Source organism: Podarcis vaucheri (assembly GCF_965113315.1).
Source record: "Podarcis vaucheri genome assembly, chromosome: 14".
Classification (NCBI taxonomy): Eukaryota; Metazoa; Chordata; class Lepidosauria; order Squamata; family Lacertidae; genus Podarcis; species Podarcis vaucheri.
The window spans coordinates 27713196-27740836 of NC_138752.1; the positions used below are offsets into that span (position 1 = coordinate 27713196).

At 40.9% G+C, this 27641-nt stretch overlaps 1 protein-coding gene across 3 annotated transcripts in view; it reads left to right on the forward strand.

Annotated features, from left to right (window-relative positions):
* Positions 1–2173: 2173 nt before the first annotated feature.
* PIAS1 (protein inhibitor of activated STAT 1) overlaps positions 2174–27641 on the forward strand; it is a 50598-nt gene continuing 25130 nt past the window's right edge. The window contains exons 1-2 of one of the 3 annotated variants that reach the window (XM_082198497.1): positions 2174–2295; positions 25540–25984. In XM_082198497.1, coding sequence (XP_082054623.1) covers positions 2272–2295; positions 25540–25984 — 469 coding nt within the window. In that variant the 5' untranslated portion in view covers positions 2174–2271. Of the gene's footprint in view, positions 2296–2387; positions 2486–11672; positions 11870–25539; positions 25985–27641 lie in introns of those variants that run through there. The other 2 variants (XM_082198499.1, XM_082198498.1) reach the window with 2 other exon arrangements.

A 27641-nucleotide genomic window follows, 5' to 3' on the forward strand; every position in this document is an offset into this window, starting at 1 on the left:
ACTTTTGCTAATCATGTATATGGGATAAGTGTGTGCAATTACCATGGTTGAGTGCAGCATGGTGTACCCAAAATAGCTGGCACCATACATCTAAATGATCAGGTTAGGGTAGGGAACTTTCACTTTAAAACACCTAGAACTCTTACAGCACATTTTTGCCAGTTTTATTCTTTTCCTCTTCTGTACTGTTAGCTTCTCAGCTCTCAGTAATAAGAATTCACCTAGGAGCAAGTCATTTGCTTTAAAATAAAAATAAAAAGAAGAATCTACACAGTATAAGATACAAAAACCTACAAATTCCTTGTGAGTTGGCATGGTTGAAAGAGAAAACCTGTAGGGATGAAGTCATGTGACTTGCCAGGAGGGAATTTCAACTTTAGAGACACCCCCCCCCCATTTCTTTTATCACTGAACATTCTGGTATTCTACCTATGGAAATTGCTTCATGCACATATTTTGAGATATAGCTCTTCAGTTTATTGATGTAATCTGAGCAAGGTCTGCAAGGGATTCCCACATGGAAGGGTTAATGTTGTCAGCCTTTGTGTCACATTTGCACACATCTTTTTAATGCAGAATTAGTCTGCCAACAGGCCTAGTGCCTGAGGTCAGCTGTATCCAGAAGCACCTTGTCCACATCAGCAAACTGCATAAAGCCAAAGGGGTCCCTCCTCACACTAACCTCTGGACCACCCAAAATAACCCTGTTGGCTGGCTACTAGAGGACACAATGCGAGATGCAAAATGAGCATTCTTTGCAGCTTACACTGCTACACGGTAGGCACGATTGTGTTTTCTTACCAGTGTTTGGTCAGCTTCAATGTGAAACATGAGCCATTTGTGCTATAGTCTTTGTCTGTTCTGTTTCACAGTCCAGAGCTCCTCAGAGTACCAAGGAGCTGCTCAGGCTCCAAAGCACCCCATAAAACACTCAGGAGCATTTGTGTCAACCTTGCTGTCCCATAGCAAGACTTGGGGTTCAGGAGGATCACCAACTTTCACCACTGGAACCCCCCCCCCAAGCATTTAGGAATACATTTGGTTCCATCTGTCTCCGAGGGTGGGCAAACAGAGCAGGCCCACCACCCTTACAGGGAGAATTGCCATTGTCAGTTCAAAATTAACCAAATTATGATCTAACCATGACAAGGGAGTGCACTGCATCCCCCTGTCTTCTATAATTTGGAGCTAATATCACATCAAGGGTGTGCCCCTCCTGAAGTGTTGGGCCAATCACCATCTGAGAGACCCACAGTTGTCATGAAGGCCATGAACAACAGGGGCCTCCTGCTGCCACACCGCTGGAGCACGATTTCTGTTCTCATCCTGAAGCAAAGTTATTAACCTGAAGCACTATTTCTGGGTTAGCGGAGTCTGTAACCTGAAGTGTATGTAACCTGAAGCATTTGTAACCTGAGGTACCACTGTAGCCCCAAAATGTTGTAACTGCCCTGAGATTGATGGGTACTGTATAGGGCAATATACAAATTTAATAAATAACAACAAATAAGTCACGAAAATTATGAGGAATGGGTATGGAATGGGGCAGAGCAGGCTTATGCATGCTCCGCCAACATGCATGGGGGCCTGGAGTGTATCCCCCCACCCCACACAAAACAAGGATTGCCTTTACTGAAAACCCAGGTGATCACAGCAGTGTAAAGTTGGGCCTATCCAGCTAGCTCACCCAAGTCTCAGTAATGCAAACCACATCTTCCAGCTCATGCACAATCAGATTGTGCACAAATATGTTTTTGTTATTTATTTATTGTTATTATTTTTTTATGGACTGATCTAGCATTTAGAATCAGCACCACCAGACCAGAGGACTCAGCAGATATTCTGCCAGCAGATATTCGAATTGGTGGAGTGAGAGGACTGGAACAAGAAACAGAGACCAAACGCTTAGGCCTCCAAGCACTAATAATAATAATAATAATAATAATAATAATAATAATAATAATATCCAAAGAAATAAGTAATGCTCAAAGTAGGTAGACTTGAAATGCCTCCTGCCCCACTGATTTCAATGGCTCCCCACATTCTACATCCCCACGCTAATAACGAGAAGTGACATTAATACAATACGTCTGTTAATATCCGAGGGTGGCACAACGAGAGTGTATGTAACCCTCTCTCGTCCCGCCCTGAGGAGGGACCAACAAAATGGCGGCGGCGGCGCGCCGTTGATTCAAACGCAGCGCGCGGGGCGGCGGTGGTGGGAGGCGGCCTCCCGGCGGGGTTCACTGCGCCTGCGCCCCGCGATTCAAGATGGCGGACAGTGCGGAACTAAAGGTAAAGGCGCAGTTTCAAGCCGCCCCCCCTCCCCTCTTCCTCCCCCCCCCGCCTCACCGCCGCGGCTCTTCTCTACTCCCGGGCCCCCCTCCTCCTCCCCGCAGCAGGTCTGGCCCGGCGGCCGGGCGACCCAGTGGAGAAGCGCAAAGAGGGAGGGAGGGAAGGCTGGCTGGCTGGCGGCGATCCGGGGGTGTGTAAGAGGAGAGGGAAGAGAGGCGCTGAGGGAGGGACGGAGGGAGAAGTGAGCTGTGGGGGGGGAGCGCCTTTTGGCTCACCCATTGAACTGAGTTTGCCTCCCCCCGTATGGCCTCCCTTGCTTTTCTCATCAGCCCCCACCCTAGGAAGCGAGTCCGCTCGAGTCTACTTTCCCTCCGAGGTGCTTTTCTCTCAACCCCCCGCCCTGCGAGGTTGGCCAGGGCTGAGGAGGAGAGGAGACCTCGTTCTGCTGCCCAAGTTGTGGGCGACTCTTCTCTCTCCCCACACCTGCATCAAATCAGCCTGCCTCTCCCTCCCTCTCTCTTTTTTGCTCCTCCACCTTGAGCTGGCTCAGTGGGTCCTCGCCCCCTTGAAGGCCACGAATTTGAAGAGTGCAGAGTAGGTTATGTGCGTCTCCTCCGTCCCCATCTCAAGAGGAATAATCTAAAAAGGGGTCCCGCACAAAGCTGCCCCTTCTTTTTTGACAAAGATGATCGTCCTATTCGCCTACGTGGAACGGAGTTTGTCCAGAATCTGGCTTCTTTCACCTACCCAGCTTTTGCCCCCCTCTTTTCTGCCCCTCTTCCATACGTTTCTTCAGCTGTGCAAGGGGCAGAGAACAAGGAGGAAAATGTGTCTTTCCCTAATTCTCTTATCCCGAAGTTTTGACAGCTCTCCCTGACTTTTAAATGCTTAGTATTTGCCAGTGGCAGAGAAGGGTGCCTGAAAGGAGTGGAAACTGAGAGACCCTCCTCCCCAAACTTTCACTTTCAAAGGGTGGAAACTGGTTTTGTAGTAGATCCTTTTGATGTTGGTGTTCGTTCAAATTTCCTTTTCTTGTAATCCTTGACCTGGATTGCAAAGGTTTTATTACTCCATCCAAAGATGCTAGTGCAGTAGGCAGGGAACCCAAATTATGGGTGTGTGAGCAACAGCTGCCTTTCAGAGGAAGTAAATAAAACTATAAGCCATGTGTGCATGCATTTTTTCTACTTCCCAAGAGGTTTGTTAAACCTACATCTTATTTGAAATCGTAGATGAAATGATCAAGGGCTTATTTTAATGGGAGTAAGAAACTGAATAGAAACTTTGGCTGTATTTAGATCCTTAAGCTCATGTGATGGAGAGGGCTTTTTAGCTCATTTCCTGAGAAGAAATTCTCTCATGTTGAAATCTAAAGCGCTCTGAACTCTCTAGAGGGATAGTAGATAGGAGGAAACTCCCACCACCTTGGTTTCCTGTTTTAAAGTGAGAGGAAACCAAAAGTGCTGAATCTCACTTGCTCTTCCCTCTTATACACTGCTATTTTCTTAGTATAGCCTCCATGCATGACAGCTAGAGAAAAAAGAGTGAGTTTAAAAATATCTGAGATGATTTTGCAGCCAATCCTTCATCCGAATAAAGTGTGTGTGTGTGTGTGTGTGTGTGTGTGTGTGTGGTGGTATATATATATATTAAAAGCCTTTTCTGAAAGTCTTGAAATGCGCTGCTCGCTAAATGAGTGAGGTTTGATATGGCTGCTACAATTCTAGTTGCTTGCTGTGATTCCCCAGGGGGTATTATAGTAATAGATCATAATTTCCTTTTTTTTAGTGCTCAACATACCCACCCTTGGTAAACACAAAGGATTGTTTTTTAAATAAAAAGTATTTAGTATATTTCTTAATCTGTTTTGAAGACTTGCCTGTTTACATACTATAAAATTCAACAATGATTACAATAGTCACATGTTAAATATTGAATAACAAAATGTGTCTAGTAGGTTGAGAGGGGGTGTTTATTTTCCCTACATACTTGTAGACTTTTATAATCACGATGTCTTTGTAAGCAAAATAGAAATCACGTGTTTAATACCTTTTTATAGATAATATGTCAAAATGCATGTCAAATGCTTTCCAGTTAAAATTCATTTACCAAGGGATTATTTTGTTTACAGTGTCTCTCAATGTCTTAATGCTTTTGGAAATCACACATGTTGCTTTTATGGCTTTTTTATCCTGGCTTTTCAGAAAGGTTCTTTGCTCCTTTGGGACATGTGTACACAGTGATGGCAGCTCTCTTTGTGAGGTGAAGATGAATGGATCCTGTTTATAACCTCCATTGCCTTTTGTGTTTGGGGTGTGTGTGTGGAATCTTGCTGCAGTAGGAGACTTAAGGAAGCCTAGTGCCTATTTCTGCAGGCAGCTTGTTGTAAAGCATAAAAAGGTTTATCTGTTTTCCTTCACACTTGGGGTTGCTTCATTAATCTTAGTGCAGTAAATACAGCAAGGTATTGGTAACAGACTCTTATTGGCTAGGATGCTACATTTATTAGGTGGTTGTTTTAAGCTTGGTTGATCTGGGTGGCAAAAGATTTCCACCTCAATCTTTTACCTCTTCCTTCAATGCCTCTCTGGAGAGAGGGAATACATATATGTGTGTGCAATTCCTCCTCATGAGAGCTTGATAAAATTACTTGATGAATTACTAGATTGTGTTTTTTAAATAGATGCCATTGTTGGAGGCAGCATGCCTCTAAATATCATCTGCTGGTAATCGCTAACAGGGAGAGTCCTGATGCTCTCAGCTTCCCATAGTCATCTGGATGGCCACTGGCAACAAGCTTCTTCTAGATGGGCCTTTGGCCTGATACAGCAGGGCTCTTCCTAGGTTTCTTTTTAAAAACTGGAATTTTATGTTGGTCTACTTTGGCCGCCCTCTATCTAACCTCCAGTTCCTATCTGAGTAGGCAAGTTTTTGTCCCCTCCCTCTAATATCTTTTCAATGCATGTGCTAACTTTCATTTCTCCCAATAATGCTTAACTTTACTGCTTATTACCCTTGCTTTCCCAAAAATCAGCATAAGGAAACTGATATAGTTCTTCTCAATTTTCTGTCCTTACTGGTTTGTAGCCAGAAATGTGAAACTGACTTGTTTCATCAATCTTATTAATTTGTTTCTTTTGGAGAGGTGGGCAGGGGTGATCTGCAGGCATGGCATAATGAAGGTAGCAGGCTTAAAAAAATGCCTTCTGTTTTGTTATCGAGGACAATCCTTTGTTTAGATAAAGCAACTTTTATTTACTTAAGAGGTTCTTTGTAAGTTAGCAGTCAAATTGCTGGGGAAAATATTTTGCCTTTTGAAATTTATATTAAGTTTCCTGCTTACCTGTGTTTGACATATTCTCAACCAAAAATTGAAGTTCTGTGACACAGAAAATGTCCAGTCCTTCTGCTTCCTGAGTTATGGGAAGAGTAAATGTTAGTTTGTAGATCTTGTGAAAAACCCTACTTCAAGTGTCAGGTGGGGCAAATGCTTTATTGAGGGATGGCATGAAGGGGTTACAGCTCACTGTAAATTGTCATAGAACCATGACCACAGTTTCAAGTAATTAATATTTTTAAGGATGCTCCCAAAGAAAGTAGGCAGGGGAGACTTTCCATCTTTTATGGCTTTCCAAGCCCTGTTGAATCGCTTTGATACCAAGCAAATATCCCCCACTGTAACTTGAATAATTATTTCTGCTAACATTTGTGTGCAGTCTAAACTGAAATATTTTGTCAGCCTCCTGTTAGTATTCTTAACAAGTAAGATAAATACAGGCATTAAAATAAATAATCCTGGCTTGGATTCAGAGTAAGTTGGTTGCACTTAGTACTCATTGAAAGCAGTGGGATTTAAATGGCAGCATAACTAACTTGTCCCATTGATTTCAGCGGAACCTAAGTTCAGCTAATGTCAGTGTGGATCCAGCCCATTGTGTGTAAAACTGTCACTAAAAGCTGTTAAATTACAGGGAGATGTGTTCTTCCGTTTTGCTTTGTATTTTCTTAGTAAACATCAGAGCTGCCTCTTTTTAAATGTAGTATTCAAACTAAAACATTCTGAGACATTAAATAGCTTGAGTGCCAGAGTCAGAATTTTTCTTCTGCGATTGGAAATTTCCTGTGTCCTAATATATCATCTAGTTACTTTTTAAAATCAAACAGGTTCTGAAAACATTGGTTCCTTACCCAGCATTGTTCCTTTTTAGAGGGTTGTGAATTCCCCAGTTCCTTATTCTTATTCACCTATGAGATTTTGTGTGTGTGATGATATAATAGCTCATATTAAGAACATAAAATGAGTCTGCCAGATCAGGCTGGTGGCCCATCTGTATCACAGTGGCCACAGGATGCCTGTGGGAATCTTCAAGCAGGACCTGAGCACAGGAGCACCCTGGTTTTCAGAAGCACACCATCTTGGCTGTTAGCCATTGATAGTCTTCTCCTCCGTGAATTTGTCCAATCCTTTTTTTAAAGCTTTACAGATGAGTGGCCATCATTGCTTCCCAAGGGAGTGAGTCCCGCAGTTTATGCACTATGTCAGAGCTTTCCAAATTTTTCATGTTGGTTACACACTTTTTAGACATGCATCATTTTGCGACTCAGTAATTAAGTTTTACTAGCAAACTGAACGTTAAACTAACCCCTTTCCAGCCCCGGGTGGAGCACGGGGAGCTTTCGTGTGACACCTACACACTGCAGCCAACACAGTAACATGTTGTAACACACAGTTTGGAAAGCTCTGCGCTAAGTGATGGGGAAGCGTATAAATAAACAGCTAGTTGTGGAGTAGTAAGTTGTGTGATCTTTGTGTGAACGTCTTTATTACTTCAGTTCTAGGTTTTCATAACATTTACATATAGATCAGAGTTTAATTATTTCTAAAATTGTCATTGTTGATGCTGTCTTCTGAACGGATGTCAAAAGTGCATATTGAGAGGCTTCTGTCTTTACACTCTCATTTTAAAGGAGTGCCTTTGGGAAGTGGAAAGATCCTTGAAGTGTTTCTTGTTAGTTATGTTTCCTGATTTTAAGGAGTGATGGTGATGGAAGCTAAAGAAAGATTTTGAATTAAAATATCTAGTCATGTGTTCTTCTGTACAGGTGAATTTATGAATGTAAATCTCTCAGTTGAAATCAAATACTAGGCTTGTTGGATGTGAGGAAACTGCTAACAAGCAAGGTACTTAGGATTTTTAGATGATAGTAATAATGAAGATTAGGCCTCCAAGGATGGAGAAACTTCATAATAGCACTAGCAAAATAGCCAAATAAGCAGAAGCCACCATTTTCAGCTTTTAGTTATAATTTTGCTCAAACCATTTCCATTGAAGATCTATCTAAATCTCAGTGTTGAATGCAAGCAGAATAATTTCACAATTCAAATTGTTTTAATGAGCAGCCCTTACCATGCACCTTCCTATTTACAGTTTTTCTTCTTGTATAATCCACAGTGTTTCTCCAGTGCGCTTTGAGAAGTCATCTTTACATTTTTATTTCTTCATGCTGAAGCTGCAAAGATCAAATAAGCAGCTGTGCATCACTGTAAAAATAATAAACCAGCCCATGGTACTTAAGTATGTTTGCCAATAAAAATTAGATTGCAAATTTCATGCACACATAAATATGAATAGTGTATGCATACTTGTTTGTGAAGGGTTTTATACTTCATTAGGAGTTCTCATCAATTATATTTACAGGGATATGGGGTGGAATTTTTATTCATAGATACACTAGTAACTATTGTCTAATAAAGACTGGAAATTCTTTTTTAAAGTAACTTCATTGGCTTAAAGGTATTGCATATAGACAGAAAATGTTAGTGGTGGTTGCTGAAGGAGGCATGAGTCATTTGTAACCATTAGGTTGGTATTATTTTAACATTTATTTAAAGCAATTTTCAGATGTGGTGCAGAACAGAAATAAGCACTCTCAGTCCTAAATGCATTGCATGAAGTAAGCTGTATGGATGTCAGTTGTGCTTGTTTCTGGGCAATGCCTTTAGGATTAGGGCATATTTTGGATAGATGGAAGGTGATGGGAGATGATGGGGTTTGATAAAAGCACAGAGTGAATAGTAGAAACTGCAGAACAGATGAAACTGGTAGTCTTGGAAAGACGAGGAAGTGATGCATTGGTTGAAAGGGATTGTGTTGGAAAAGGAAAATGGAGGGGCAGATTTCATGGAGAGGAGGTACTGCAAAGCGGACGGACGAAGAATGAGAAGGTTTGGTTCAAGTACAGAGCATAGCAGTCTAAACAAGGATGATTGAGAGGTTGGAAGTCACACGGTAATCAACTGGGAGCCAGTGTAGATACTTTGGGTACATGTGCGGTTGAGAGTGAGTCAGTCTTAATGAGTTTCCAAAAGTAATCTTAGGCTTTATACTTTTTAAATTACAAACTTTATTGAAATTTTTAAAAACAATTACCAAGCATAAAGTCGAAACAAAATAAAAAAGTTCCTTCTAGTAACACCTTAGAGACCAACTAAGTTTGTTACTGGTATGAGCATTCATGTGCATGCACACTTCTTCAGATACCTGAATGCATGCACACGAAAGCACATACCAATAACAAACTTAGTTGGTCTCTAAGGTGCTACTGGAAGGAACTTTTTTTTTTTTTACTACGGCAGACCAGCATGGCTACCTACCTGTAACTAAAGCATAAAGTGTTATCTTCCAGGATAAATGCATGTACAGGTGTTAAATCTTGTGTGCAGTCATCTGCATGGCATCAAAACACTTGGGAAACGTTTTACATTACAGATTAAGCTTACACCCACAGGGTATACTTCAATCTAGAGCATTAAAATAATTTCTCCATAGTGCCTACTATGATAAGAGATGGGAGATTGCTGTACTATAGTTAATATAAATAGAGACCGTATGGAGTTAAACCCATCTTTCTTTGCTATTCCTCTTATCACCCTCTGATGGTGAGTTAAGTGCTCCATTATACTTACAATCATGCTTAGATTCTCACAGAATCACAATTCCCGGAATCCCTTACAAATGTGTAAAACACAGGAATGTAGGTAGACCTTCTTGGCTGTGAGTCCTGGAGGACCTGTTCCCTGCCTTGCATGCCTTTTCTACCTGGCCTGGGAGGGTGGGGCCCTGACTGACTCCAGTTACGAAAGCTGAAGGATGTCCAGAGCACTGTCTAGTCCTGTTGTGTTGGATGAGTTTCAGTTAATAAGGCTCAAGGGTGTGGACAATGTGCTTGGATCAGTCAGGGCGACCACTTGCGTTCTGGATCCTTGTCTCTCTTGGCTGATAAAAACTTGCAGGGAGGGGACAGATGACTGGACCAGGGAGGTGATTAATAACTCAAAACCTTGCTCGCTGTTTTGTGACATTTTGTAGTTGGTCCTAATAAAATTGGGTTTTTAATATTTGCATGCTACAAACATGCTGTGCGAGAGGAGTGACAGGAGACGGTTCTAGAGGCATTTTGAATCAATTGAAGAGCACTGACCAAGTAGGAAGGCTTCCTGTACAACAAGAGATGTGAAATTTATGAAAATCTTGAAGCTATGGGGAAAATTGTAAATTTATGGAAAAAATAAAAAATGCAATACTTTTTTAAAGTACTCTTTACATATTGAAAATCACAAGTTTTCATTACAAATGAAGCTACAAACTGCTGAATTGTAAGGAACCTAGCATATCTTTGGTTTTGCCAGTTTATGAGGAGCAGGCAAAAACAGTAAAAACAGAAATCAACATTATAGTATAGTAAAACAAATGATAATTTATTCTGAAAATTATTTGTATTCTCTAGTCCTCTACAGTATCAAGCAGACATAATGCACTTATTTCCATAAAAAGATCTGAAAAAAGAGGAGGGTGAACAGAACTAAACACTACATGAAATTTAATCAGTCTCTTTCTTAGCTATCACTATCTGTTTCTGTTTCTCTGTATTTGTCACCATATATATCATGGACATCTAGAAACTGAAGATTTACACAGATTGAAGCAAGCTTATACCCTTTCACATGCCAATTTAGTTCTTGATTTCCTGTGAGTATTTCTGACCACAGACAAGTTATTGGAGGAATCTGAAGTAGGTAAGTATAGTGGCAAAGCCCTTGTCACCATATTGCAGAAACAATATGCTTGGCAGAATCACAGATTGCATTCCTTGGCCAAATACCTGAACATGTTCTATACTCTGCAACTTTTGAAAGGAAGGACTAAAATATGCCACAGTGCCAGTCTTCAAGTTAAGGACCAAAAGCCTGGAGAAAAAGAAAAGCCCCTTTCTATCAGTGGCACCAAAACACCAATAGTATGTGCCTCCCTGGGGAGAGCACTGCACAAATGGGGGGCCACAACTGAAAGGACCTGATCTCATGTTTCCAGCCTCCTGTTGGAAAGACTTTGGATAATAACCACAGGGTTCTGGTCCACAAAAAAGGCATCATTTGACTGGATGTCAGTTCCTCCCCTTCCTTTGAGGGAAGTTCATTTGTCCTGCTTGAGATTGTGAATGTTCAATCATACTGATTTATGATTATTTTTTGTTGCATTTGGATACTTTATCTTTGCACAAATTTTGGTAGTAGGATTTAGTTTTTGCTGCGGGGGAATGACAAAACACCTAAAGCTGAAATATTTAATTGACTTGTCTTCTGAGAGAGCAGTCCAGTTCCTGTCCCGATAAGCATCTCTTGTAATCCCCATTGACTGAGCAGCATCAGTGTACTTTACTGTGTATTTTGCACTCTTGCTAGGAAACAATACTTAGCATTTTTCTTTTTGGAAAAGAAAGAACAAGTGCAAGTTTCAAGAGCATCAGGCTCCAAGGCAAAGGTTTCTAGGTGGGAGAAGATTACGTTTGTCTCCTCTGCAATATTAGCCGCTAGGTTTATTTTCTTTGTCAGATTCTTTACTATTCACCTTTGAAGAAGTGCTGCATTGCTTTCTAGGCCTTTGGCTGCACTGAGATTTGTTAGAAGGCTCCAGGGCATGTGGATGTATAGAACAGAATTCTTTCCAGATGACGAAGCTTTAATGGGTTATAGGCGTCACATAGATAAGGGAGAGCCTAAACGTATTACAAGGGGCTCATGTAATGTCCAGCCAGATGTTGGACAATGCATACTCCTTTTGTGAAGGGTAGTATTAAATCTTTGCAGGGCAATTGTTTCTGAAGAGAGGTAAAGGTACAGAAAAAAGCGAACCTCAAAGTGAGGTTTCATAACAGTAGGGAGGGGAATAATCTTAACTGCCAACAAAACCTACAGCCTAGCATTGTCGGGCAAGTTCAGGTCACATAATTTAAATTTTGTCATAACTGACAGTTTCCCTTTAAACAGTTAAAATGCTTGTGAACATTCTGTGACATTAAACCAGCTCATCCAGTTAAAATGGGGTGAGAGATGGTTGGCAACCTATTAAGAGTGATTTTCCCTATACAGTCTAGCAAAAATTGGGCCAAGAACTTGTCAGTATGCTTCTGGAAACTTAGCTGGGACTTTGTCAATCCTTGAGTAATATTTTTTTTAGCTGTCCACATCATCAGTCAGATTAGAAAGTGAAAAAATTCTCATCCACAAATGGAGGTAGGTTATGTAATAATGCAACATTTGTTATGTAGCAGACTAATCAATCTATTGACCAATGTATGTTGTTAGGCTTCTGTTTCTCTGAAGAGGCAAGCACCTTCACTGAGATGGATTTACTTGATAGCAAGTTCCACTCAAACAAAATTCCACAAAGTGTGTGTAGAACTGCAGTGATGATTGCAGTAGTAAGCTGGCCTTCCAATCTACCTGATGGGTGTAAACTCACTGTAGCTTGAATGTTCATATGCATTTGCACCAACAGAAGTTGATCCAAATGAAAACAACATTTTAATTTGCAGTGGTTCTTGATCTGATGTTTTGAGGGACACCAAGGCAACAGCTGTTTGTTCATCTGTCACATACTATTTTCCTAAACGTCAGGCGTATCCCTTACTTCTAAGTTGTATTTTTAAACTATGGATACGAGATTAAAATATTGTGAGGGGTACAGTATATTGATGACCACTACAAAGGACCCTCACTGCATGTTAGAAAGGGTGCATGCTGGATAATGAGGCTGGAAAGAAATATTGATGAGCTGTTTCACTGAAATACCTTTTATCAGTTATACTGAATGAGGTTGGAGTCTGACAGGGGAGGCTAGGGAATGTATAATTCAGCCACCTATAAGCAGTTTTTTTGAAGGTTGCTTGTGCGTTCCCCCTTTATTTCCTGCTCCAGGTGAATTGCTCAAAACCATACAAGGCTATTCATTTCCCCTCCTCAAGAAAACTGGACCAAATCTCTGTAGGGTAACATTTTAAAGTGTTTTGCACTCATTTCAGAAGCACTAATTAGCACTGCTATAGTTGCAGTAATGGTGATAACCTGTTGTGTGCTGCTTGTACTTAAAATCAAGACATTTTATGTTGCAACTGAAAAGGCCTTCTAGCCAAAGACCTAATGATGGTAGAAAGCCAGCAGATGCTTACTGGGGTGTGTGGGTGTATGTACGTTCACTGTCCAGTGTTTATCCTGCTGAGCAGAGTCACAGGTATTTTTTATTTATTTATTAAATTGGTATACTATCCTTCACATGAAGATCTCAGGGCAGTTCTCAGTATGTGGTCAGTGCAAAGAGCTTCTGACTTTTCATGTTGAGGCCAAGATGGCTAACTTGGATAATTTGAGAGGTAAAGAGAGAGATAATGAGACTTTCAGGGGTGTGGTGGTGTTCATTTGATGTCAATTTGATGTCACCTTGTGAGTTTTCTGGGATGCGGGGTCTTGGGACAGATGGGATCATAATGAGGAAAAGAGCACAGATGTCTAAAAAATGAGCATCCCTCTGGTGATGAACTGATATCCTCTCATAAGAAGGATGTGCCTCTGAGGGTAATGCCCTGGGGACTTCCCATAGGCATATGGTTAGCCACTGTGAAAATAAGATGCTGTACTGGGTGAGCCACTGGCCTGATGCCTCAGGTTCTTCTTATGTTCTTAATTTTAGATTATTTACTTAGGGACCTAGATTTGTAATGGGCATACTAACTGCAAAGTTACTTGTCTGCCTGATGCAAAGGTCTCAGTTGTCAAAAGTATTGGGGGGGGATTTGCACCTCTGCATGGATAGTGACTGCATTGTTGCAGTCCTGGAAGGGAAAAAACAAGTTGTTAGATAGGATGGTAAAATTCAGATGATCTAAAACAGCCAGTTTGGTGTAGTGGTTAAGAGCGGTAGACTCATAATCTGGTAAACCGGGTTCGTGTCTCCGCTCCTCCACATGCAGCTGCTGGGTGACCTTGGGCTAGTCACACTTCTCTGAAGTCTCTCAGCCTCACACACCTCACAGAGTGTTTGTTGTGGAGGGGGGGGAGGGAAAGGAGAATGTTAGCCGCTTTGAGACTCCTTTGGGTAGTGATAAAGCGGGATATCAAATCCAAACTCTTCTGCTGCTTCTTTTGAAGAAATGATATCTGTTCTGCATGCAAAGTTAGCTAGGCAGGCAAAGCTGGAGATTTAAGTGTGTGAATAAGGGAAGGACGTTGGGAAGAGGGGTTTAGGCTTGTAAGGCATGGGAACATTTTGAGACAGGTCAACCTTGTATAGAAAATGCTCTACTTGTGTGTCTAAACTGTTATTGTATGCCATCAAAAAAAGAAAAAGGCTTCCATCAGATCACTGATGGGATCTGCACTGATGTTGGCTCACCATGGAAGAAATCCTAAGATGATGCTCAATAGTTCAATGAACAATTTGAGGCAGAGTGTTGTGGCAGATAAAAATGCAATCTTCAGTACTTATGCAACTTCCTGTTGCTGCTTTTGCATTCTACTTGCTTCCCCAACACACCTCATGGCCCAAATAATTTTTCTCCAGACAGAGGCATGCTTTTGCTATGGGATGAAATGATGCAAATCTCAGAGTGTTCTCAAGAAGTATTGAAAGCAGAGTTAAACTCTACTCCAGATTATTGTAGTCATGTTTTCCAGTTAAAGCCGAGGGTAGAATGTCTTCAGCATTGGGCTATTATTTGTAGATGACAAAAAACTGTGAACTCTTTATGGGCATAAAAGGATCCTTGATTATGAAGAAGAGAGTTGTTTTCAGGGTCAGTGTAAAGGCGTTGTTAGCAGTTGTGAGATTAAGGCCTTTAAAAGTATTTTGTATCCTTTCCAATGATTCATTGCCTTCCCACCAATACCTGCTTAACATCACTCTGTCTGTAGTGCCTCCTCCATATCCTTTCTCTTGCCCCTTTGATCCTCAGTTGTGTCTTTCCCCTCCACCCCCATCGCCTTGATTCTATTGTTGCCAGCTTTATTTCTTGTCCTCCCATCTCCCTCCTTATAGTTCCATCTGCCCTCCTAATCCTTAGTGCTGGCTCACATCCTCTTTATGCTTCCTGTGCTCTTGCTCAAGAGCAGCTTTGAATATCTTTGGCAGAAGTCTGTGTCTGTCACCACTCTTGAGTTCCCCCTGCGTGTAGCTCCGCTACCTTCTTGCCAGCAAAGCTACTTGCCATCTGGTAGTCTCACAACCCCTGCCCTGGACTTCTCCATCTTCCTTCCATAAGAGCTGTTTCCTTCTAGGGAGAATCCACCTCCCTCTCTGACCCAGGCCCTAACAGTCACCATAGTCCTCGCCCCACCCTCTTTTCTGCACACCATCAGTTTCTGTTCCTTAAATTCTTTTCCTCAGAACAATCTCTTCCCTTCCACCCAATAACATTTCTGTTTCTTTACTTCCCCTTTCCCTCCAGTGTACTTGAACAGGCAGTTTCTGTTCACTGTCCTGATTATCAATCTTCAAATTTACTGGGCGCATCCAGGTAACTTTTTGGATCCTGGCCAATGCATGGCTACAGGTAGCAAGCATCATGGGCAAGATGGAGGCCAGACTAGAAAAGCTAAATGTAAATATTGACTTTATTCTCAAAGAATTACACTGCCTCGCAAGGTGGTACACACTTACAATGCATTAAGTACATACTTATTGAAAAAAATCTATCAAACCTTAAAGAGCATTGCCACTGAGAACTTCACCTATATTTGTGTTTCCTTCTTCCATTTCTCTCTGTAATGAAGTACTGGTTGTTGGTTTTCAACTAGTAAAGGGACAGCTTTCATAGTGTTTATAACCTACAAAGAAAACTATATTAAGATAGCTACCTAATGGCACTGGACATCTTGGAAAAATAAATAGTGTGGGAAATGGGAAATTGTCATTGTTGGCTTTTGTCAATACAGTAATCTTTTCCCCCTATCATATGTGGTAGAAATGCCTCAATGTGGAAAGTTTCTGGTGTTTGCTAACTGAGGTGATACTTGCATTATTTTTAATTTGGAATAATTATGGAATAATAATTATAGTTATGTTAAGTATTAGTACAGTGGTACCTCAGGTTAAGAACTTAATTCGTTCTGGAGGTCCGTTCTTAACCTGAAATTGTTCTTAACCTGAGGTACCACTTTAGCTAATGGGGCCTCCCGCTGCTTCCGCGCTGCCACCACACGATTTCTGTTCTCATCCTGAAGCAAAGTTCTTAACTTGAGGTACTATTTCTGGGTTAGCGGAGTCTGTAACCTGAAGTGTCTGTAACACAAGGTACCACTGTATACCAAAAGACATGGGTGTTACGCATATTTTCGTCATAGCACGGTTAGTGCATGCCAGATGGTAGAAGGATAGGTGAAAACCAAATAAAGTTGAGCAGATTAGAAAGTAATGGGAACAACCAGGGATAATTAAAGTGATGGTGATGATGATAAAAAGGAGTATAAGGAAGTGCTTAAGTGGTTGGGGTCTTGTGGTCAAATACATCAAGGAACAGTCAGGAGTTGTATTTAATGTGAAGGCATGGTGTATAATAAAAAAACAGAATTATGATAGAAGTGAAGTTGGAGCGAGTGGGGAGTGTTTGTATTAGCTTAAACTGTTCGTATAAGTGATATATTAAGTGTTACTATAATATTAGACAAGTCATTCTAGTATTTTCCTTTATACTTGCTTGCATTTCCTTTTTTGTACACTTCAGTAATAAAATAATTAAAAAATTAAGTAATTTAAATAACCTGGATGTCTGTGTCTTTAGATACAAAGAAAGAGCCATTAATGTGCATCTCATCTCATGTGGGAATTGGAGAATGGGGGAAATCAATGTTGAAACTGGCTCTTTCAAATTACTTATGGACTAGTAGACTCCAGTGATGGTTGCCAAAGTAATGACAACATTTCTCCAGCTGAATGGAAGGGAATTTGGGAGCAATCTCTTTTTTAAATAACAAAAGGAAGATTAATCTGACAACCCCTTCTTGACTCCCTTGAAATATGTCATCTTTATTTTTTGCCTTTTGTCTTGATTCTTGCAAGCACTTTTAATTCTCCTCTAGACACTCCACGGTATACACTAAGACAGTGTCTAATGCTAATGTATTTTTCTGCAATTACTTGTCTTTAAACTAGGCTAACAAATAGCAATGTAAAACAGCTCCCATCTGCATGACTAAACACAACACTGGTAATAAAGATGGAAAATGCCAGCAAAGATGACTTTATTTTTCTAGCACTGAAATAAAGAATACTGTTAAAACCCACAGCCTTGTTTAATACAAAAAATAACAATAAAATTCTGACAGAAAATAAATCTCAAACATCCTTCACTAGCATTACTCCCTTTCATTTCAATGGGGCTTTCCCCATGCCTATAAGACGTGAGGATATACAGTGGTACCTCGGGTTACAGACACCTCAGGTTACAGACTCCGCTAACCCAGAAATAGTATCTTGGGTTAAGAACTTTGCTTCAGGATGAGAACAGAAATCGTGCGGCGGCAGTGGGAGGCCCCATTAGCTAGAGTGGTACCTCAGGTTAAGAACAGTTTCATTTTAAGAATGGACCTCCAGAATGAATTAAGTTCTTAACCTGAGGTGCCACTGTACATCCTCACGTCTTATAGGCATGGGGAAAACCCCATTGAAATGAAAGGAAGTGATGCTGTGCAATTCATATGTTCCATTAATTTTAAATGAAGCTTAAAGCAGAAGTGTTGGTGGGTAGATTTTACTAAAAAGACTGGCCTGATCCTGAGGCATACTGAAGACTCTGTCTTGGTTGCGGAATTTGGGGTACAAGTTTTGGAGACATGTATTTGGGCAATGTGCATCAGCTCATTGAGTCCAGTCTCTTGGGCTGGTGGCACAAAAGAAAACCATCAGTTAAAATCAATTTCAGCATATTTACAAGTGAGCATATAGGTCACATACCTGTTTGAATAAGAAATGTCTTTGTTTGCTGGCAGGAAGTCATTGGAAACAAGACTAGTTGGGCCTACCTTGGCAAGGAGTTCTCAATCTTGGGAGCACTCACTGAGAAGGACCTTCCTTGAGTTCCTGCTAAATTTGTTCCAGTGTTGGAACAAGAAAGAAGGATCTTCCCAAGAATCTCAGAAAGTGGTCCTTCAGATAACTTAGCCCCATGTTGTATAATGCTCCTGTAAGCTGTATAACAAGATAGTTGCATGATTCCTGTAATCCATCATCAGTCAGTTATCTGATTGCTGTATTCAGAACCCACTGAAGTTGTTTCTGTTTTGTTTTGTAAGAGTTAGTGCTCAATTAATCTAGATTTTGGTCTCTGAATTTTGCTTACAATTGCTTTGCTGGAGTTTTAGCTTATATTGTTAGGAAATCATCAGGATTGTTCTGTGTGCTGTTAGTGTTACTTTGATAATGTCCTAAGGGAATTAATGGATTTCATTTGTTTTCCTGATTTACCCGTGGGCTGATGTTGGACTTTGGTGCTCTGTTTTGGATCTCCTGCGTGTATGTTGGTAAAATCCTTCTCTTACACCTTCTTCCTGCCTCCTTCCCTGCGTCATCCTTGATATGTGAGCTATGAACTAAGACTAGGAGAGAACCAGCCAAAGCTCTGAACAGATTGGCCTGTTCTGTTCTAGCTTTTATAACTGCAGGCACACTTCATTGGATGGAGGAAGATCATGTTCTTTTGAAAGGAAGAAAAGTGTGAATGCTCTGTATCCCAGCCATGGTGATCTGGGGTGGGGTGGGGCATTCTCATTCTGTATACAAAATCTGAAAGGAAGAGTCCTTTCCTTTCAGCTACCTGAATAGTACTTAAAGGTGAAGCTATGTGATAACATTTGTTTATATATTCCCTCCTCCCTCACATTAGAACAACCCTTGGCTTTTAGTATTCCAAAACCGTAAGGTAAAATGAAGTAAGTTACTGCCTGTCTGTCAAGGACCTGAGTGTCCATGATTTTTTTTCCTCTCCTGCTTTCCTTTTGCAGTTCTGCAGCAGTTGGATGATGATAGTCTTATAATCCCTTCCTAATGGGATGCTTAAGTTATAATCTTATAACTGGAATTTAAGGCAAGCCCATATATAATAGCCCAGGATCTCTATTATCCTTCATGAACCATTTACTGCTATTCTCAGTGGTCTTAATATGAATCTTAATTTCTACCAGTTTGTCTTTTAAAACAATGAATGATGGAGCAAATGTTAGTCAAATTGGGGGGGGGGGGACAAGTCTTGCTGCAAGTAGGATTTTTATTGCATTGCCCCTTGATGTTCTCTCTTCATTCACAGTTGTTGTTGTTTAGTCGTTTAGTCGTGTCCGACTCTTCGTGACCCCATGGACCAGAGCACGCCAGGCACTTCTGTCTTCCACTGCCTCCCGCAGTTTAGTCAAACTCATGTTGCTAGCTTCGAGAACGCTGTCCAACCATCTCGTCCTCTGTCGTCCCCTTCTCCTTGTGCCCTCAGTCTTTCCCAACATCAGGGTCTTTTCCAGGGAGTCTTCTCTTCTCATGAGGTGGCCAAAGTATTGGAGCCTCAGCTTCAGGATCTGTCCTTCCAGTGAGCACTCAGGGCTGATTTCCTTAAGAATGGATAGGTTTGATCTTCTTGCAGTCCATGGGACTCTCAAGAGTCTCCTCCAGCACCATAATTCAAAAGCATCAATTCTTCGGCGATCAGCCTTCTTTATGGTCCAGCTCTCACTTCCATACATCACTACTGGGAAAACCATAGCTTTTACTATACGTACCTTTGTTGGCAAGGTGATGTCTCTGCTTTTTAAGATGCTGTCTAGATTTGTCATTGCTTTTCTCCCAAGAAGCAGGCATCTTTTAATTTTGTGGCTGCTGTCACCATCTGCAGTGATCATGGAGCCCAAGAAAGTAAAATCTCACTGCCTCCATTTCTTCACCTTCTATTCTATCTAACTCCTATCATACCAGACCATTATTTTTTTTTGTTGGCTGGCTCTGATAGGAACACCAGTAGGGCATCAGGTTGAGGAAAATGTTGGGTATTTCAGCGCAGGAAGTTATTTCCCCTCTCTTTATTCCTTGATTAACCCCCTTACATACCATTTGCCATGCTGGCTGTGACTGATGGGAGTTGGAGTTCAACATCTGGAGAGCTGCAAGTTCTTAGCCTCTAGCCATGAACAAGTTGGAGGGAGTGCTGTGCTGCTTACTCAAAGTTGCACTGCACTGATCCCAAAATAATATCAATCTCATCATAGGCATTGTGCTCCTTTGTTCTTATATGAGCAGCATTACACATGTCCTCCTTCCAGACCAAACAGCTAGCAAGGGTGGAATATTCCTTATCTGTATATGACAGTTCACTGGCAGCATCCTGGACACCACATGCTCTGCTTCTCTAAGATTGTTCTTTGTGGTTTGGATAGAGCTATATCAGAATGATGACATCTGCTGTAACCTCCCTACCTTGACTGCAACACGTGTTCAAGGCTTTGCAGTGCACTATGGGCAAGACTCAATCAGTTTGGGTGTGGGGTAGCCTTCTGATAAGGTTTTGTAGGTGTTCCTTCTTCTCTCTACATTGAAAAATCTGGATGGAAGGCTTGTCCTTCTAGCTATGTTGCAGAATTTGACAGTTTTAACAAAGTAGTGCTTCTTGATGGAAACTTTTTGATGACACAGTGCAACAATTTATTGCGCAAGATGGAAGTTCATTTTCTCCAAAACAACATTACACACCTGTGAAGATTGGCACTGCTCAGTTGGAATACAGTTCCCTTTCCATGCCCAATTCTTAGAGATACAGGAGGAATAAGAGAACTGAATATTTCCCAATCCAAATACAGTGGTACCTCGATTTATGAACTTAATCCATTTTGGAAGTCTGTTCTTAAACCAAAACCGTTCTTAAACCGAGGCACGCTTTCTCTAATGAGGCCTCCCGCTGCCGGTGCCCTTCTACCATTCAGATTCCGTTCTTAGATTGAGGTAACGTTCTCAAGCCAAGACACTATTTCCAGTTTTGCAGAGTTTGTAAACCAAATTGTTCTTAAACTGGACTGTTCTTAAACCGAGGTACCACTGTACTTCTTTTATTTCTGTGAGCATCCTCATATGCAGTGATGCTAGATGACTTGGTCAATAAAGAAGATGCACATGATTCATGAGGTGGGGGCTGAAGAAGGCAAGGTTAGGTTAGGTTCTACATCTGATGAGAGTCATGCCATGAATAATGCAGGCAACCACCACATGGGAATTAGTATATAAAGTAATGTGGCCAAACAGGAAATATTAGGTTCTTGCTTACAGGCTAAATGCTAGTCTTTAACTTTATGAGGTGATGACAGAGTGTAAACAAACAATATTTCAGATAGACTGAAAGGACCAGTTGAAACTATTAGTTGTTTTTTTTTTACTGAGAAATGGCTTTCCATCTCATTCTCTAGTTTTGCTTTCTCAAATATTATACTAAATATTATATTTATTTATATACTGCCTTTTCCGCAAACTGGGTCACAAGGTGGCTTACAAATAAAAAACAAAAAACACAGATAAAATAGAAAAGCTGACAGGAAGTCACTGGATTAATTAAAATTAAAATCGTATAAAAGCAAACCTATTAGAAATATGAATAATAACAACAATAAAAACCTCACAGCAGCAATCCTTTGCTTAAAAACAGTCAGTCCCTAAAGGCCTGTTGGAATAAAAAGGTCTTTACCTGCTCACAGAAGGACAACAAGGATGGAGCCAGTCTTGTCTTAGCGGGATTTGATACCTTTCTGCAGGGCCTGTAAGACGGAGCTGTTCCACCAGGCCTATGGTCCGTGCCCAGTCTGACCCCCTTCTTTCTATGGGACCCTGTATGTAAGTGGCCTCCTTGGCTCTTTCTATCGGCCCATATGGAACCAGCACGAGTGGCCGGGCCTGGTGAACTTTTAATTCCTTACCCCTACGGTTATGATTCATGGGGTCTCACTTAATTTTATTTTGATTTTAAATGTGATTCGAATTGTAGTTTAAACTAATCATTTGATTTTGTGTTTTTAATGTATTATATATTTGGTGTTAGCCGCCCTGAGCCCAGTCTCGGCCGGGGAGGGCGGGGTATAAATAAAATGTATTGTTGTTGTTGTTGTTGTTGTTGTTATTAATGTTTTTAGGGAGTTCCAGAATCTGGGTGCAGTCACTGAGAAAGCCCTCTTCTGTGTCCCCACCAAGCAAAATATTTGAAAACATGTTTTGTGTATTCCACATCACATAGAATTGTAGAGTTGGAAGGGTTATTGGATCCAACCCCTTGCATAGGAGGCTCATCAGCATTTTGGGCAGTTGGTGTACTTCTCCTTACTTATTTACAGAACCGATTATTTTATTTTATTTTTTAAAAATGATATTTATTACAGGAAAAACAAAGAAGAAAAAGAAAAAGAAAGACCAAAAGAAAAATAAACCACAATCAAACAATACAAATTGGTAAAAATCAAAATCAAAAAATAACAACAAAACAGATAACAGAACACAATCAAAAAACAAAAATACGCCACAGAATTTTAAAAACAAATCCAATATTCTCAAATTCTTAACTGTCATTACCTTCTTTCATTGACCTCCTCACTCCTCCTTATCACAGCAAATCCTTTCCATTTTTCATAATATTCTGCCATTACATTAAAGGTAAAGGTACCCCTGCCCGAACGGGCCAGTCTTGACAGACTGTGGGGTTTGTGCGCCCATCTCACATTTATTGGCCGGGGGCCAGCGCTGTCCGGGGACACTTCCGGGTCACGTGGCCAGCGTGACATCGCTGCTCTGGCAAGCCAGAGCCGCACACGGAACGCCGTTTACCTTCCCGCTGGTAAGCGGTACCTATTTATCTACTTGCACCCGGGGGTGCTTTCGAACTGCTAGGTGGGCAGGCGCTGGGACCGAACAGCGGGAGCGCACCCCGCCGCGGGGATTCGAACCGCCGACCTTTCGATCGGCAAGCCCTAGGCGCTGAGGCTTTAGCCCACAGCGCCACCCGCCATTACATTACTTTAGTCTATTTTAACCTTATTTTACTATAAAAGACCCTGAAACTTAAAGCTTACATCTTATTTATACCAATTTCTCATAACCATAAGATATTCTTACATAATTCTTTTAACATTTTTGCTAAAGCCGAATAATTTCGTTCCAACATTTTTCTAACATTCATTAATTTTATAAGGCAATCCTAATAATTTTTTCCCCCAAATTTTCTTCCAATCTTCCTCCAGCGTCTCTTCCTCCTGGTCCCGGGTTTTGTCAGTCCTTTCTATCCCATCAATCTGGCGCATTAACCTGGTAATCTTATGTCCGAGGCCCTTAAGTCTCTTCCATGTCCCTTCCGCAGCTCTTCTTCATACTTATACCTATACTTTACTTTGTCTCCTGCTCCTTTCACTCGTGGGCACTCCAGCTTGACGATGTTTTTGACCCTTCTCGACAAATCAGCCCCTTTTCCATAGTCCTCACTAAACTCCATGTGGTATTTAAGAACATATTTCAAAGTCCCTCCAAAATTAAGAGTCCCCACAACCCCGAACATCTCGCGACCCATTGCCAGACTTGGAAAGTCAAAACATCCCTGCATAAGGGGGTCTATCCAACCCCCCATTTCGAAACCAAACAAAACTTTATCTCTCCAAATCTGGCTTTTTCCAAGTTCATTTATCAAATCCAACAACTCATGTTCCTGCTGGGCCACAACTTCCTCCATCTCTGGCATCCGAGGTTCAGCAACATCTTCTTCCCCAGAACCGATTTTTTAAAAAGAGCTTTCTTGTGCACTGGGAATTTCTTCCAGAGATTTTAGATTTGAATTTTTGGCTAAATGAAGAGGTGATTCACAGACAAACCATTTACAATATATGTGTAATACTATCTGTGATACTGGGGAGCAGCTTCATGTTGTCAATGGCTCCTTGAACAACATAGAAATTTAAGGGATATCTGATGGTCCCAGTGAAGGCTAGTAAAAATTCAAAAAATTGAGGGGCAGACTATGTACATAACTGAGGGAATACTGAATTTGTAACTACTACTCAGGAGCTTGGGAGTCTAGGTGCCTTGTGTGGTTTTCTTAACCACCATGATCTCTTCCATATAAGTCCAACGTAAACTCTTCTCTTGAGATTGCTTTAAGAAAATGAAGGTAGACAGCACAGTCCATGTTTAGGGATATATTTTACAATTGTAGTAATAGTTGTGCTTTATTCAGTTTCTAGTAGGAATTAAGTGAGTTTGCTGTATAAATCACTAGGTTATGATGCTTTAAAATGTTTCATTGATGCTTGTTTTATCAAGGTGAATGTGGCATTCTTGAATACTTTTTTAGACTTCACAACCCACAGTTGCTCACTTTTATTCCTTAGGTTTTATATTTTCGTCCATTTATTAAGTTTTTTTTAAAGGATTTGTGTATCTTGCTGCACAACATATAGAAGAAATGGGGATAGCTCCTCAAACAAGTTTTTTGGGTCTAACACACAGGGTAGTTTTCAGTTGATTTAAAAGCCAGTTTGCTGCCTTTGAGAGTGTATAACCTTTTGAGCTTAAACTCCACAAATTCTGGGCGTGTTAAGTATACTTTCGTAGATGGAAAAATATTTCAGACTTGTGAGCTCCACCCTTGTTTTTCTGGAATCCAGTTCTGGAGATTTAATAAGGCTCAGCCTGGCCCAAGGAGGTCTAGATTTTTCATATTCATAGGTGTCAGTATAAAACTTCTAGGGGCTAGAGCAGATGTAATGCAACCATTTACTTGAGAGTTGCAGGTTATATATTGCATCAGCATTCCTCCTGCTCCCAGTTGTTCTGTAGTAACCCTCAGTCTTTTGACAGTTTGGATATTATGCACATATAATGCATCAGGCAAGCTTTAGGGAGGAGTATAATGGAACCATGGAAAAGTAATTGTTTGGGATATGAGGCTATACGCTGTGTTAGATACTGGAAGGATGGGCAAGAGCTTCTGCATTAGCTCTGTTTATTAAGAACAGAAGCACACTATTTATTTGTGACATTTGTATGCCTCTCCATAGCATGAAATTTTCTGGATAGCTTGCAATAAGTAAGTAAAAAGCAACTAAAATACAAACAAAACCATTAAGGGGATGGGGACGGAAACCTACATTGATGCAGTGAAAGCACTGAAAAAACACCTGAAATGACACCAGGCAAACCTTCCTGGGAAAAATTTTCCATATCAGGGAAAAACCAATGCTGAAAAGGCTCTCTTCTCCCTGGTGGCTGCCCACCATTTGGCAAGAGCACCCAGGGCAGGACCTCTAGATATATTCTTAAGGTTTAAGAAAGTATATCTGGAAGAGTGGGATGTTCCAGGTAGCCTGATCCCAAGGCACTGAGAAGCTAGAATGAGTAGAACCATTTTTAGAGAGGAAGATATCTTAGGGCAAATTGACTTATTCCTGCCGTAGCGAAAGGTTTCTCAGGCCTCAAGTTTGAAGAACATTTACAATCCACTGTGGATGGCTGCTTCTCAAACCTCATCAAAGTTAGTGGGGACATGGCATTTCATTCCAAAAGGGCTTGTAGGGAAGTCGTTTTTTTTCGGCAGCCTCTCATATATCGAACTCTTTCAGAGAACAACTCTGTAGAACCACTCCGTCCCTTCAAACCAACGTTCAAAGACCATCTCTTCTGTTTAGCCTTTGACTTAAGTCATTATTCCTCATCCATAGCCCAAATGATGCCTAAATATGTGAAATTGCATTTTCTTATGTGTGTGTCTTGTTACTCTGGTCTCTCTCCTCCCTCCTAAATTATGCTGTAAGTTCCTTGGGGCAAGGTTCTGTCTTGCTTTGCTTATTCTGCAAAACACCTTGTACAATGATGGTGCGATGTTAATAACACTTATCTTGGCTTTTTGTTTGTCTTCAAGCAAATGGTGATGAGCCTCCGAGTTTCTGAGCTACAAGTACTTCTTGGATACGCAGGGAGGAACAAGCACGGCCGCAAACACGAACTCCTTACGAAAGCCCTGCATTTGCTCAAATCTGGTTGCAGTCCTGCTGTCCAAATGAAAATCAAAGAACTGTACAGGCGGCGGTTCCCACAGAAAATCATGACCCCTGCAGACTTGTCCATCCCCAGCGTCCACTCAAGCTCTATATCTGGTACTTTGTCACCATCTACCATTCCACAGCTTGCTTATGATAGCCACCCTGCAACATCACCTTTGCTCCCTGTTTCTCTCATGGGACCTAAACATGAACTGGAACTGCCCCACCTTACCTCAGCACTCCATCCTGTCCATCCAGACATAAAGCTTCAGAAATTACCCTTTTACGACTTGTTGGACGAACTGATAAAGCCAACCAGCCTAGGTAAGGACTCATCTCTTTGCCCTGGCATTTGGCACTTGAGATGTGTATTTTAGGACCCACCCTATGCTTCTAATTGTCATTTGTTCTAAATGGTGTATAATGTTAAATTTTAAATTGTTGTGACCCACCCTGGTGGTGAAGAGCAGGTAAATCATATTAATCATATTAATAATAAACAATGATTGTTACTTTTTACAAATGCCCTCATTGTGCATGGGGGTATAGGGAATAAATACAAGGTCATTAAGCTATACTTTTCCTTCCTTGGGAATGCTGGTGCATAGGTCTGTCGGTTGCCTTATCCAGTCTTTGTCTTAATCATTTGCTAATGGGAGGGGTGGGGCGGATGGCCCATTGCAAAAAGTTTAATCTGCAGGCAAGCAAGAGGGGAATAAGGTTACAGATATTGCCAGCATATGTAATTAAATGTCTTGAAGCTACTATGGGTGTAGCCCAGTTTTGTCAAACATTTCACCCAGAGATTGTTTGAAGGAAGCAGTCATTTGGATACCTTTTCAAGAATGCAGTTAACCTACTATTTAATAATGTGAAGAGCAGGAAGTTTTGTCATAATCAGTTTACAGTGGTTCATTCACAAATTATTCTCCAAGGGATGTTTTATAGGAAGCTAGCTGTGGAGTACTACCTTAAATGTTGGTAAACATTTAAGTCTGAAAATCTATGAATTTAGCCTTTCACATAGATCCACAAAAGTTGGCAGTTCACAAAAGTCTGTGTGTTAGCTTATAATTTATTTTAGTCTTTTGGGAAACTCTTTAGTTCATACAGTTCAGATCTGGCAAGGCGACCTCAAGCTTGAAAAGGTGCTCCTTAAAAAATAGATGTGAAGATAAGCATTTTTCAAAGTTATTTTGTATTGTCATAGATAATGTTACCTTGCATTTAACTGTCCTTGTCAGAGCATTGTTCTCAAATATTCGTTAACACTGTCTGTCTCAAGGTAGTAAACAAATGGGTCTGAAGCACTTAGTATTTTGAATGTGCCCTTCATTTTTTTGGAGCACTTGTTCAGTCTCTAAAAGGCTGATGTAAATTCCAGTCACTTGTGACTCTTCCTGCCTGGATTATAGCCAACCCTGCAGGGTCTCTGGCTTTCTATCTCTAGGCCCTTTCCTAGCACAACAGGAATTTTTGTTTTCATGCTGTCATCTTGGTGACTTGTGGAATAGCTCAAGAAGAGTTGTTTCCTTGGGAAACAGATCCTAGGTCATTGTTACTCTTTGGATATATTTTATTTTGTCAGTGGAGTTAAATACTTTCTGGACAGGATGATTCCCTTTTTGAAATACTTACATGGTAACCATTCGAATTTCCTTCGGATCCCTCCACCCCACCCTTGTTTGGTGATGGGAATCATTAATGGCTTAGGGATTTGACCTCTTCGATATCTTGAGAAACAGTGTTCTGCCCTGATAATTGTGAATGACACTGTGTACCTCTCTCTTTTAATGCATGTAACGAGGATGATAAGTTGCTTTAGTTCCAATGCTTACCTTGCCTGATAGCAGTTGTCTGTGGATTAGTGAGGCACTGGAACCTCTAATTGTTTGAAAGATGATCAACTCATTTTTGATTGTCTAAGAAACATGGGAATAAATTTCTTGCTAGTCCTGGCCATATTCTGCCTAAAACATTT